The sequence below is a fragment of the Pan troglodytes genome, chromosome 7, assembly GCF_028858775.2.
Source record: "Pan troglodytes isolate AG18354 chromosome 7, NHGRI_mPanTro3-v2.0_pri, whole genome shotgun sequence".
NCBI lineage: Eukaryota > Metazoa > Chordata > Mammalia > Primates > Hominidae > Pan > Pan troglodytes.
In genome coordinates this window covers 76,792,424-76,807,519 of record NC_072405.2, presented here as the reverse complement: position 1 = coordinate 76,807,519, position 15,096 = coordinate 76,792,424, and the positions used below count along the sequence as shown (strand labels likewise).

The following is a 15,096-nucleotide window of genomic DNA, read 5'->3' as shown; positions in this document are numbered from 1 at the left end:
TGCTAGCAAAGAGTCATGTATATACAAAACTAAAATGCTTTAAATAAACTTTCATTCCAGGAAGAGATGACATTTGGAATCTCTTTCATTTACCACTGCCTTCAATTACCAGATGGTAATCTCTACTCAAACTAGGTCTGATTTTCCTGTAGTTCTCTCAATCTATGAATACTAAGCTACTAATGATTCCTCATGGGAGTTTTATAAAGGCAGAAGAACTTCTGCACCCCCCTTAAATAAACAACTTTATCACTGACAGATTTTTAATGGTACAGAATGTTTTCCATCTTGTTTACCTATCTGTGACCTCAACTGCAGAAGTATTTCTACTGTTACTTATTCAAATCATTTTTCATATTTTGCTGCTGTGAGCATACCAAAACCTAATGTTTGCTATAGCTTTTCTTTAAATTACATTTTAAAAGCTATAGTATATTCACTGAAATAATACATATTTAGGGATTATTTTTAAATTGGCTTTTGCCAAAGTTATAAAATAGAGGTTGCTTGCAAAATAATTTTTTGCCTATGTGTACATTTGCTGTTGGATATGATTATTCAGCTATTTATGGCTGATGTGTCATAGATGCAATAATTTTTTTAAAGATGCTTAGTGCCATCTGTCATCTCAGTAATAATTTCAAAGACAAAATTTTTAAGAAGAGAGAAATAAAGGAAAAGAGAGAAATAAAGGAAAAGAGTCTTTAACAATTGTAAGTCCTGGCTAAACCCTGTAAAAGTTAACATTCCAGACCAACGTCCATCCCTATCTTCTCAAACTATCTATCCCTGTAATGGCTATTTATCTATTTATTTATTGAAGCAGAGTCTCACCCTATTGCCCAGGCTGGAGTGCAGTGGCACGATCTCGGCTCACTGCAACTTCTGCCTCCCAGGTTCAAGCAATTCTTGTGCCTCAGCCTCCCGAGTAGCTGGGATTACAGGCGCATACCAACACACCTGGCTAATTTTTGTATTTTTAGTAGACACAGGTTTCCACCATGCTGCCTGGGCTTGTCTCTAACTCCTGACCTCAGGTGATTCACCTGCCTCAGCCTCCCAAAGTGCTAGGATTACATGTGTGAGCCACCGCAACTAGCCCAACATATTTTAGATTAAATTATTCTTCTAACTTTTCTCCAAAGGTCCATTTTTGCCCATTGCTTCTTTTTTTCTTCTTCTTCCTTTTCATTATAGAATCTGGATTACCTACACTGACCCTGTCTATAAATCACAGTCCTCCAAAGAGAAATGAAAATACCTTCTAGTAACTCCTAAAATCATCTCTTCACTGCAATCTTCATCTGTTAAAATGTATTCCTGCCAAGTATGTTTGAGGTACTCCCAGTTTTTAAACTATGGTAATTGAATTCAGGGTTTTAAAATAATATGCACGTGGTATGTATTAGTCTGTTTTCATGCTGCTGATAAAGACATATCCAAGACTGGGCAATTTACAAAAGAAAGAGGTCTAATGGACTTACAGTTCCCCATGGCTGGGGAGGCCTCACAATCATAGTGGAAGGTGAAAGGCAAGTCTCACATGGTGGCAGATAAGAGGAGAGGGCTTGTGCATGGAAACTTCCATTTTTAAAGCCATCAGATCTCGTGAGACTTATTCACTATCACAAGAACAGCATGGGAAAGACCCACCCCCATTATTCAATTACCTCCCACCAGGTCCCTCCCACAACACACGGGAATTCAAGATGAGATTTGGGTGGGGACACAGCCAAACCATATCATGGTATAATGCAAAATTTTCATTTAGTAGTGAATTTAGATTTCATATGCCTGTCCATTCTTTAGTTATATAGATAGATAGATTTTATTCCCTCTACTCTTCTCATTTTTTATTAGAGCATTGAAATTCCACAGCAAAACCAATGTAGTTCTTGAAAACTCAAAAGAAGAAAAAAATAAAATTCCCTATGGTATCATTCAGAGAAACTGATACAATCTTGTGACATGACACACATTTTTTTTAGAATGTGGAGGGAAATAATAGACTAGAGGACACGCCACAATAATCAAGACTTCTGATCTTTTTTAGGTAGCATTTTATGACCCCAAAATAAGAAAGATTCAAGACCTTCCCTCAGAAACAGAGTTCACTACAAGAATTTTCTTGCTCATGCTAACCTTAATTTATTCTACTGCAGATGTTCATAGTCACTCTTGGAAAAAACAAAATGACAAAGGAATATATATTTTCTGACCAAAAAGAAAAGTTGACATAAAGAATTTTAAAAGCATCAATTTAACCACCCATTGATACTGAAAACATTTAACATACATATATGTAGGTATAGACATACATGTGTGATATAATTGAGACTAAAGTATAAATTCTGTTTAATAATCTGCATGCATATATTAACTTTTTCTAACTCATAAAATATTTTAACCATGAAACTGTAATGATTTTACCATAATTTAACTTACTTAAGCAGTTTATTTCACCCAAATTATTTTATCTTTATCTACACCACTCATGTCTTATTTCTCCACTATAAATAATGCTGCAACTGTATTTGGTAAATATTTAAATCATGCATTATTTCCTTAATAAACATTCCCAGAAGCAAATATATTAGCTAAATAATATTTTCAAATTAATTTAAAAATCCCAACTGTTAAAATCACATTTATAAAAGCATTAATAAAGATAAAATAATTTAAGTATAGCAGCCATCAAAAGAAAAACAGTTTACCTTGTGCAAAAAGAACAGGATGAATTTTAAACCCTCCTCCATTTTTCAGCCGTTGAGGAAGTTGTTCAAAATGATAACTATCAATGTAGAAGTAAACTTTCAGAGCTTGCCGACTTCCTTCTGCTTGATATGTAAGAGGAACATCTAAAATGGTATTTAATAGTATATTACTTCCTAAAATAAGGATATGCTAGATGGTAGTTTTGTTAACTTTCAGAAAGAATCCTGAGAATTACTCGACACCAATATATTAAACGTGATCATGTTTATCAAGTTGGGATTCGACATACAGTGCTATTCAGTGAAAGTATTAAATCAGTTCTCATTAGTTAAAGCAATGGATGTGTTACTATATTATAAAAATTCCATAATAGGAAACTTTGTTACACTTTGACATATCAGATGTCTCACTTAACTAAATGAGGTGTTTAGCTACACATGGTTTGGAATCAAAATCTCCCAGGGCAGCTGCTTCATTCACATTTTAGTCAGAATGAGTCCTTGGGGTATACTTCTTAAGTAGTGTGCAAGAAATTGAGTACATAGCAACCACTATGAAAATTAGCATGGGTTCTGCAAGCTCTATTCCCTGAGCACCAGATCGGAAATATATTATCCTTTGTTGATGCCCCACAGTCATTAAAAATTGTCCCAAGTCTTGTAGCTATTTTCAAAGATCCTAAATTTAATTACTTAAAAAAAACCAATCAACTTGAAAACTAAATTTCAGTCGGAGTATTTCACAATGCTACCATAAATCCTCTCCATTTTATGATACTTATCCATGACAAATATTTCTGTCTCATTAGAAAAGAATGTAAAATCATCCTAAAAGGCTGAATAGTCATAATAACCAGTTAAAAATTAAGGACAAACAAATGTAATCGGCATTTAATACATGTTCCTCACTCAGTATTTATAACTTCTGACCTGCTTCTTGAAATAAAACTGTATATAAAAGTAGAGTTCAAGGTTAAATGGCATTTATGATCACAGATTCCAGGCTCCTTATTAAATCTATCTATTTAATTCTGCATACCAATATGGGAAACATGACATTAACATCTATTTATCTCCTTTATGCCATATAAAGTACTTATTTTATTTTTGTTACTATTTTTTAAATGAAGACATGAAGCATTCGATTTAGAAAAGAGAATGAACAGGTTTCTCACCCAAAGGGTTGAAAATTAATAGCATTTGAATAATTGGGAAAATCTTTTTTTTCTGATTTCTAAAATAAAGACTAAAAGAACTATGGACACTAAAGAAAATACAGATTTATACCTACTAAATATCCGTATCCTCTAGTTCCCCTTTTCACACACTGTCTCACATATATATTTTAATTTGTGTTAAATTCCATACCCTTCATCTTTGGCATCAATATAGGCAACCTCTATGCTAACAAATGGATAATGTTATTGAAAGAAAAATAGTGATAATGATACAACAGTTGGAGTTTCATATTATAGAACATAGAACAAATAAAGATGTTATATTAGGAATCAAGGAACTAAAACTTAATGAAAATTATAAAGTATATTAATTTAAAGTGAAGTTCAAACTAAGAGCACTAAAACTCCTGGGATCAAGTGATCCTCCAGCCTTGGCCTCCCAAAGTGTTGAGATTACAGGCATAAGCCACCACACCCAGCCCATTACCACTCCTCTCAACATCATACTGGAAGTCCTAGCTATTGCAATAAAACAAGACAAGAGAAAAGAAACTATAATGATTGGGAAAGGAAAATATCAACAAAAAAATGCTCCTGGAACTAATAAGCAATTATAGCCAGGTTTCAGGATACAGGTTAATATAAAAAAGTCAATTCCTTTCTTATATACCAGCAGTGAACAAGTGGAATTTGAAATTAACAACATAATACCATTTATATTAGCACCTCCCCAAAATAAAATACTTAGGTATAACTCTAATAAAATATTACAAGATCTATATAAGGAAAACTAAAAAACTGATGAAAAAAATTTTTAAGAACTCAATAAATGGAAAGACATTTTATGTTCATGGATAGGAAGACTCACTATTGTCAAGGTGTCATTTCTTCCCAGCTTGATGAACAATGTCAGTGAAACACCAAGTAAAATCCCAACAGGTTATTTCTTGGATATTGACAAACTAATTCTAAAGTTTATATGAAAAGGCAAAAGACCCAAAATAGCCAACATAACATAGAAAAAGAAGAACAAAGTTGGAAGACTGATACTCCTTTGATTTAAGACTTACTATAAAACTACAGTAATGAAGACAGCATGGTATTGGCCAAAGAGCAGACAAATAGATGAATGAAATACAACAGAGAGCTCAGAAGCAGTCCAACATATATATAGTCAACTGATCTCTGACAAAGGAGCAAAGATAATACAATGGAGCAAAGATAAGTCTTTTCAACAAATGTTTCTGGAAGAACTGGGCATCTACATGCAAAAACATAAATCTAGATACTCACATTATATCCTTCACAAAAATTAACCCAAAATGAAGTATAGACTTAAATATAAAATGAAAAACCATACAATTCCTGCCAGATTATGTAAGAGAAAACTTAGATGACCTTGGAAATACTGATGACTTTCAGAAAGAACACCAAAGGCACAATCCATGAAAGAAATAATAAGCTATATCCCATCAAATGTAAAACTTCTGTTCTGCAAAAGACATTGTCAAGAGAATGAGAAAACAAGCAACAGACTGGGAGAAAATATTTGCAAAAGACACATCTGATAAAAACTGTCTTCCAAAATACACAGATAACTCTTCAAACTCAACAATAAGAAAACAAACAATCAAAGTGTGTTAATCCATAAAAATGTCTGAGTGAGTAATTTATAAAGAAAAGAGGTTTAATTGGTTCATCGTTCTGCAGGCTGTACAGGAAGCAAGATGCTCACATCTGCTCAGCTTCTGAGGAGGCCTCAGGAAACTTATAACCATGGCAGAAGACGAAAGGGGTAGCAGGCACATCATATGGCAAGAGCAAGAGAGCAAGCTGGGACATGCTACACACTTTTAAACAACCAGATCTCATGAGAACTCATTATCATGAAGACAGTACCAAGGGGAAGGCACAACATCATTCATGAGAAATCCACCCCCATGATCCAATCACCTCCACCAGGCCCCATCTCCAACACCGGGGATTACAATTAAGCATGAGATTTGGGTAAGGACACACATCCAAACTATATCACCAATTTTAAAAATAGGCTAAAGACCTCAACAGACAACTCTTTCAAGAAGATATAGAGATGGCAAATAATCATATGAAATGATGCTCTTATCATTTGTTATCAGGGAAATGCAAATTAAAACCGTACTGAGCTACCACTATACACTCATAGAGGGGCCAAAATCCAGAACACTGACAACACCAAATGCTGACAAGGATGTGGAGTGATAGGAGCACTCATTCATCACTGGAGGGAAAAATGCAGATTTTCCACAAAATAAATTTCATGATATAAAATTTAATCCTTTAGCTAGTTTAGTCCTCTCTCACTAATTAAATAATATGATATGGGAGTACCTTGTAGTTTCCTTATCACTAAAGTGGTTAAATTGCCCATTTATGCCTTTGTATTTCTCACCAGTCTCCATGCACATAGCCACTCTGGAAAACAGTTTGGCACTTTCTTGCCAAACTAAGAAGCTCTTAACATACGATCCAGGAATCATGGTCCTTGGTATCTACCCAAAAGAGCTGAAAACTTATATCCACAGAAAAACCTGCACATGTGTGTTTATAGCCACTCTTCATAATTGCCAAAACTTAAAAGCAACCAAGATGTCCTTTGAATGGATAAACTGTGGTACATCCAGCCAGTGGAATTTTCTTCTGTGCTAAAAAGAAATGAACTATCAAGCCATGAAAAGACATGAAGGAAGCTTAAATGCATACTCCTAAGTGAGAGAAGACAATCTGAAAAGCTACCTACTGTACGATCCCAACTATATGATGTTCTGAAAAAGGCAAAACTATGGAGAAAGTAGAGAAAATCAGTGGATGCCAGGGGTTGGGTGCAGAGTGGGAGGGAGGAGGAATGAACAGGCAATCCATATGGGATTTTAGGGCAGTAAAAATACTCTGTATGATACTATAATGGTGGATACATGTCATTACACATTTGTCCAGATCCAGGGAATGTAGAGCTCCAAGAGTGAATCCTAATGTAAACTATGAACTTTGAGTGATTTTGATGTGCTAATATAGGTTCATTGATTTTAAGAAATGTGCCTCTATCGTGAGGGCTATTGATAGTTGGGGAGGCTGTACGTGTGTAGGGACAGGGGTATGGAAAATCTCTGTACCTTCCTCTCAATTTTGCTGTGAACCTAAAACTGCTCTAAAAATATAAAGGCTTTTTAAAAAGTGCATAATACTCATGTGGAGTTGAAAATTGTTGCCTTTTATTTGTGGAAATTTATTAGCTATAAAAAACAAACTTGATAATTAGGACTATATAATATTTAAAAGTTTCAAAAAATTGCAAGAGGAACAGGTCTCTGGTAGCATCCTATAGAGGGATTCATCCCACAGAGGAGTTTCAACAGCGCCATCCCATCCTTGTAAACATAGCCTCTAATCATTGAATGGGCCCGTGAGTTTCAAAATAAGTCTTTGACTAAGAAGCTGTTAGTTCCCTCTGCCTTGGTTGCTCTTCCCTGACTTTCTGCAGGGTTGGGTCTTTCTTATGCTTCAGATCTCAGCTTAAAAGCTACTTCTGCAGAGAATCCTCCACCAGTCACCCCTTGAAGGGCTGCCTCGCCTTTTTTCTTTATGCATCTGCTTATTTCCTTCATAGGATTTATCAGTTTTATTTTTATATTCATTTCTTATTGATTGTTGATTATTCATTCCTCATTCATTATTGATTCCTAATTCCTTATTCCCAACTAGGCTGTCAGCTCCATGAAGACAGGAACCATGCATGTCTCATCCATGATGGCACCCACACCTCCAGGCACAATGCCTGGCCCATATAAGGATAGTGGGGACTCAAACATATTCATTCTCCTAATAATGAACTACTATAAAATGACCCATATGACCATTGAAAAGGAGAAGACCTGCTGTCATTACATTATTCTCCTAAACTGATGCAGATTTTCCACAAAATAAATTTAATTATAGACAAACTTACCATTTAGCTAGTTTATTACTCCTTCACATTGTGTGAAGCACCTCGTATTTCCCTTATTATGAAGTGGTCAAATTGCCCATTTACTTCCTTGTATCTCTCATTAGTGTCTAAGTTCCATGCCAAAAAAGCCTTGTTTAATTTGCACACCATGATATCCCTAGAACTTGGTTCAGTACTTAGCATGTTATATATATTTAATAATTATTTCTTCAATGAAAATGAACTGTCTTTAATCAAGATATTTGACTTCTACTTGCTTGGCATGCCATAATTCTTCAGAATCTCATTATTCTTTTCATGCAAAAGTGAGATTATAGGCGATGCTATAAATATAGCTTTTGAGAAGAATGCAAAGTAATAAAGTAAGAAGGATGAATTCAAATACTTACTGAATACTAGTATAGCCATATGTAATGCTAGAGTCTTTCAAACACATTATCTTACTTAAGTCCCTCAACCCTGTGAGTTAGGGAAAGCTATAGTTCTCATGCTTAAAGATAAGAATGAAGCCAAGATTCGGACCTGGATTTCTTGACTTCAAAGCCAATGGTGTCTTTACACCTTCATGCTTCCCCATCTCTGTGCTTAGTCCTCCCTCAAAGGCATGCAGCCAACTAGTCTCCATCCCAGTGATACAGGATTAGTGAATCTGACTTCTCCGCATCTAAGTAACAGAAAGATCAAACTACATGCAATGCATAATAAAGCTTCATTTTCTTACACCACTTAAATAAGATGTGATGACCTCTGAATACAGAATAATTCTCTTATTTCCTGCATCAACTTAAAATAAGAATTATATTCCTATCTTCGCTGTTTTTAGTGTTCAATAGTGCAGCATTGGAACCAGCCCCTCACTAGAGAACTATTTTCAGAAGTTGAGGTTACGCTTTGAAGAGACACATTAAAATGTATTGCCAAATATATTCAGAATGCCCGTATCTGTTATAGTGACATCTATATTTACATACTATTATTGCTTACATGGTCTCAATTATTTTTTATATTTAGTGTGTGTTCCATAGTTAAATCTTTCACAGTAGATATGCAGTAAGGAAGTATTTTATCAAGCTTATGATATTGGTTCTTCTCCTACTTGTTCAACAGACTATTTGCCAATAATGTCATAGGAGAACCATGGAAAACAGTACTCCTATGAACTTACAGTTCCTCAGGCAAAACTTTAAACAACATATCAGGTTATATCACAAAAATAGAGTTCTCTCTGCCTTCAGCAAAACTATGCCCACATTATTCAAGTAAATGGAAATATATCCTATTCTATAGATATCCACAGAAAACCACACAATTTGTTCAAATAATATTATCCTTATCAAATAATACCCTCTGCCAGAAAAATTCTTGAATAAATATAACCTAAATTTCTAACTTCGTGCTTCTTGTTCTCTTCCTCATTCATCAGAGGAAATGAAACTTTAATAATATTCTGTTCTATTTTCATAAATTAAACAGCATTGACATTGCTTTATTTTTAAATAATCTCCACAGCTACCCTCCAGGCCAAGTCACCATCCTCTCCCACCTGGGAGAGGTAGCTTTCTAACCGATCACTGGGCTTCTGCCCTTGGTCCTAGAATAGTCTATTTAACACAGCAGTCAGAGACAGCCTTTTAATATGGAACACACATCCCGTAATTCATCAGTTCAATGTCATGGTTAGGAAGCAAAGCTCTTTCAACAGCTGGCATGCCCTTCATAGTCTGGCCTCCTTGCTGTTTCCATCTCTTTTTCTGTTCCCCTCACTTGCTCCACTCCACCTATGCAGGCCAACTTCCTATCCTGAGAGCATGCCATGTCTGCTCCCAGCCTCAGAGTCCAGTGAGCCTGGGACACTGCTCCTCCGATATCTCCATTACTCCCTCAACCTTTTCAGGGCCTGCTCTCCTTTTAGGTAAAGATTCCTCGCTACCCCATTCATTATCTGCAACCTTCCATCTGCCCCTTCATTGGTATCCTTTGCTCTCTTTTGTTTCCCTATATATCTTTCACATAATTGCCTTCTAATTTATTATAAAATTATTTTGCCTATTATTTATCTCTCCTCACCTTAACTTAAGCCCCATAAGAGATATCTATCTGTTTAGTTCTCTACTGAATCCAACACCAAGAATAGTCTTGGCAAGAAGTAGGCATTTAAGGAGCTTTTGATACATGAATAAATGAATGATTATCATCTTAAGTCAGATCATGAATCAAATGAAAATGTATGGAGTCCTTATTTATTGTACTGGACATTAGGAATGTGAGAAATAAAACCTGAAGAAGCTTACACCTTCTAGCCTAATACACACGATACTCATACTTTTGAAAAAACAAGAGACATATAAAAATAATAACAAACTACTGAAGATTTCTTAGACTGATAGATATATTTTAACTATATTTATGGGAATGTGGAAATAGTAGATAATGATAACTTGCAGAAAGTAAAAGATATGGACATTAAACCATACATATTGCTACTTATCTGAATATATAACTTTTAAAATACTGCCTTTGTCAGATTAGTGATGGAAAATTTCTAAATCAAAAGGATACATTTCAATCATTCAGTTCATAAAATACTTATCAGATATATTAATACCAAAGTTATATCATATATAATTATTTGATGCCAAATAAATTTTGTAAATACCTAATTACTTACTTGCAACCAGGGGTTCCTCTTCTGATGGTTTAAAGTAAAAGGAAACCTTTTCCAAATCAAATAGTGCAACCAGTGTATCTTCTAACATGGCTTGTTCATCTGTCTACAAAGAAAGAAAAACAATATATAATACAAGATGATATAAAGCAATATAACGTAACATGACATAATGTAAATTCAGACCAAAACAACTTTGCTGTGTTTTATTTATATACAGGTACAAAACAAAATTATAAAGACTTCTCTAATAATTTACTGCCCAAAATGAAATGAACAAATCTCTTAAAGTTACAAGTTTCTTTTATGGTTTTATATTTTCCCTTTTCTCTATTGTTTAAATGGTTATGTTATACACACATTTTTCAGTCTATTATGTAGCTGGATTCTAATCATATTGATTTCATTTATTATTTACAGAACACAAAAAGCATGCTATTTGCATCTAAACTTCTAAAATCTTATAACATCTGAAAAGCAAAAATGTTGTTTTATTTAAAAGACAAACTACATAATAGCTATCCTATTTTATAATGAGATAACTTATTCATATTCATTTGCTATATTTAGTAACTGTGATTAAAATCAATTTTAATGTGTGATTATTTGGCTTCCAACGAGCTTGGGAGCAAGAATCATTTTCACCTCACTTGTCTTTATGGCGTCTTAGTCTAGAATCTTGTGAGTAACAGATCTGGTTTGTTTTAATCATTCGTCTCATTCTTATAGCATATAGTTTTATAGCTAAGGCAAGTAAGGCCCAGACATTAAAAAAGTTAGTGTGTGTCTCAGTGATGTCATCTTTCTGGTACTAGCTTCTAGCCTTCCTATTAGGAGTTTAATGCATTATTTACAGGGTCTTTTAATAGTTTTATCATGAAAATATAATTAACTTTGTCATACATAGCTTATCTTCTAAAGGTAATATTTGTTTCCTTAAGAATGTCAATGGTCAGGCACGGTGGCTCACACCTGTAACCCCAGCACTTTGGGAGGCCGAGGCAGGAGGATCACTTGAGCCCAGGAATTCAAGACCAGCTTGGGCAACATAGTGAGACACTATCTCTCAAAAAATCAAAAAATTATCTGGGTATGGTGGCATGCACCTATGTAACCTCCCAGTTACTTGGGAGGCTGAAGTGGGAAGATCACCTGAGCCCAGGAGGTTGAGGCTGCAGTGAGCCAAGATTGCACTGCTACACTCCAGCCTGGGCAACAGAGCAAGACCCCATCTCTTAAAAAAAATAAAATGTCAATGATCCTTTTAAACAGTTAGTTTAACATGTTGTATACAGCATTTGTAAAAGTTGCTGTAGGCCAGGCATGGTGGCTCACGCCTGTAAGCCCAACAGTTTGCGGGGCTGAGATGGGTGGATCACCTGAGGTCAGGAGTTCAAGACCAGCCTGACAAAAATGGTGAAACCCTGTCTCTACTAAAAATACAAAAATTAGCTGAGCATCGTGGTGCACACCTGTAATCCCAGCTACTCGGGAGGCTGAGACAGGAGAATAACTTGAACCTGGGAGCCAGAGGTCGCAGTGAGCCGAGATTGCGCCACTGCACTCCAGCCTGGGTGACAGAGTGAGACTCTGTCTCAAAAAAAAAAAAAAAAAAGTTGCTGTAAGCTCGTAGCCAAATCTGGGGGCAGCATCAGTAGAAGATGAAGGAGGTGGTAAAGAATTTCCATTCTGTGAAAAAGAATCAGTGGAGGTAGCCCCAGACCCCAAAGGAGGGCAGCGTGGAGACACAAAGAGGTTGGAAGAACTGTCACCTTTGTACCTTGGTGTGATGTTTAATATAGTGCACAGTACACAGTAAGTACTGGAAAAATGTTTATTAAACCATTATCTTAAAAAAATCCTTTTGAAGCAGCAAAAAAATGTCATGACCCTAGAAAGAAAGGACAGGACTGAAGAATCAGTGCATTTTTCGGTAGACAGAAATTCACAAAGCAAGAAATGTTCCAGACAGTGTGGCCTTTGAGAGCTACAGCACAAGCCATGGTGTTCCAGCAAACATTGCCAAAGCCAGGCCCAAGTGACCACTGGCTGTGCCTCGCACTCAGGGGCACACAGACCACCAGAGCGCTGCTCCTAGAGCCATTCACATTCCTGGGTGGATGTTTTCTTTCTGCCTTTGTGACAGAAGCAGAAAGACTATGGGTTTCTTGAATTTTTCTTTCCTTAGCAACCTCTCTATTTTGTTTTTAAAATCAATTCCTTAAATAAATTTAAGGGTTTCACAAGACCAGTTGAAAAAAAAACCACACCGCTTCATTGAGATATAACTCACATACTGTAAAATTCACCCATTTAAAATGTATAGCTCAGGGGTTTTACTATATTCACAGAGCTGTCCAGCTAGCACCATTGTCTAACTTTAGAATATTTTTATCAACCCCCAAAGATACCCAATACCCAATAGTATTCACTCCTCATTTTCCTGCCCCCAACCATCAGCTGTAGGCAACCACTAGTCTACTTTCTGCCTCTAAAATGTACCTAGTTAGTACATTTCACCATAATGGAATCAAACTATATGAGGTCTTTTGTGACTGGCTTATTTCACTTAGTATAATGCTTTCAGTGTTTATCCATGTTGTAGCATGTATCAGTACTCCATTCCATTTTATTGCTGAATAATATTCCATTATATGGACACATCACATTTTGTTTATCCATTCATCAGTTGATGGACATATAAGTTGTTTCCATTTTTTAGCTACTATGAATAATCTTGCTAGGAATGTTTGCATACAAGATTTTGTGTGAATGTAAGTTTTCATTTATTTTAGATATTACCTAGAAATCCTATTTCTAGGTAATATAGAAACTCTGTGGTTCATATTTTGAAGAACTGCCAAACCAGTTTCCAAAATGGCTGTGCCACTTCCCACGAGCAACTTAGGAGGGTGACAAAATTTCTCCACATCCTCCCCAAAACTTGTTACTATCTGCCTTTTGTATTATAGCCATCCATATCACACGCATTGTGGTATTTCACTGTGGTTTTGAGTTGCATTTCTCTAATGGCTAATGATGTTGATCATCTTTTCATGTGCTTTTTGGACATTTTTATATCTTTGGAGAAATATCTATTCAAATCCTTTGTCTACTTTTTAATTGGTTATTTGTCATTTTACTGTTGAATTTTAAGGGTTCTTTATATATTCTGCATATGTCACTCATCAAATATATGATTTGTAAATGTTTTCTCATATTCTTTGAGATTTCCAATAAAATTAAGTTTAAAGTAAAAGCACCGGCACTTGATTAGACAATGGCAGTTTAAAAGTAAGGAAAACAGAATAGAAATAAAGCCTTACTCATTTACACATTCATTCAACAGATAATTGATGCCTACCATGTGTTAAAAAGTAGGCTTCCTATCATATGTAATTCACACACACACACACACACACAATTTGTTTTTAAGCTCAAACATGTTACTTGGTAGCTACATTTTCTATCTGTACTTTAACAGATGAAATATGCTTTCATGTTTAAAATCACAGTTCTATTCAGTGATCACCTAACATTTATATATTAAAGTGAACACATTTGCTTTTAAACATGATGATATCTATCCAAACCACAGGAAGTATACGTGAAAAAACTCTTAAGTTCACCACAGTTTTATTTTTCAAATATTTCACGATGCTTTCATCATATCCACTATGGAAACCCAATGCATAAACATAGAATATTCTACAGTAATTAAGGCAATGCTCTTCGATTTAACAGGACAAACATGCATACAAAGAAAAGAACTAAAATTATTTAACATATGCAAATTTTAAACAGATTGTCAGGCAGTATGGTATTTGAGCTCTCCAAGCTTGGCTCTCAAGCCTGCTCCAGGACATCCATCTCAATAGGAGCTTTGGTTTCACAGCAGCCTGTGTCCTTGGACTGGGAATAAGGAACAGCAGCAGAAAGACCCTTTTTCTTCTGATGACCTTCTCCAGTCAGCATGTAGGGATACAAGAATTAGTAACAGATGGAGGCTTTCTCAGCTTTTAGCAGCCACAGAGAAGAGATACAAATCAGGAAAGAAGGAATACATTCTACATACTTATTAAAATTTGAAGGACCACAGAAAAATGTATATTTTTAAAGTAGCTGAATGCATGCACATTCATAGAGATAACCAGCGGGAAAGAAATAACTACTTCTTATTTCAAAACATGTTACAGTGCAGGTTACAGTTGACACAGACAGTGGGAGTCATGTGATTTCCTTACCAAGTTTGGTGACAGAAGTGACTGAAAGTGAAAAAGAACACCTGCATTCGCTATCTGGTCCAGCCACCTCCTGCTGGCTTCCCAAGTTTCCATCTCATTTTCCTTGCTGTTGTCAAACATCTGGTTCAAGGCCGCCATGAGCTGCTCAGAGAAGGCACAGACAGTGGCCACAAGAGTCTGGCAGAAAACCATGTCTCTACGGAGCTGTGTCTCACTATCTGTGATCAAAGAGAACATAGAGAATGCTTTGAAAAATGTTGCAGATGGTGAAAACCAATGCGTTAAGCATCTACATTCACTAGCATTTCAT

General features: G+C 35.5%; 1 protein-coding gene across 4 annotated transcripts in view; it reads right to left on the bottom strand.

The window, feature by feature from the left end:
* The window catches only part of PREX2 (phosphatidylinositol-3,4,5-trisphosphate dependent Rac exchange factor 2), a 284,958-nt gene that overhangs the window by 87,771 nt on the left and 182,091 nt on the right, over window positions 1-15,096 (bottom strand). For all 4 annotated transcript variants that reach the window (XM_519798.8, XM_016959541.4, XM_016959542.4 and 1 more), the window contains 3 exons: window positions 14,787-15,004; window positions 10,546-10,648; window positions 2,715-2,858 (listed from right to left, as the gene is read on the bottom strand). In XM_519798.8, the coding sequence (XP_519798.3) occupies window positions 2,715-2,858; window positions 10,546-10,648; window positions 14,787-15,004 (465 nt within the window). The remainder of the gene's footprint in view (window positions 1-2,714; window positions 2,859-10,545; window positions 10,649-14,786; window positions 15,005-15,096) is intronic.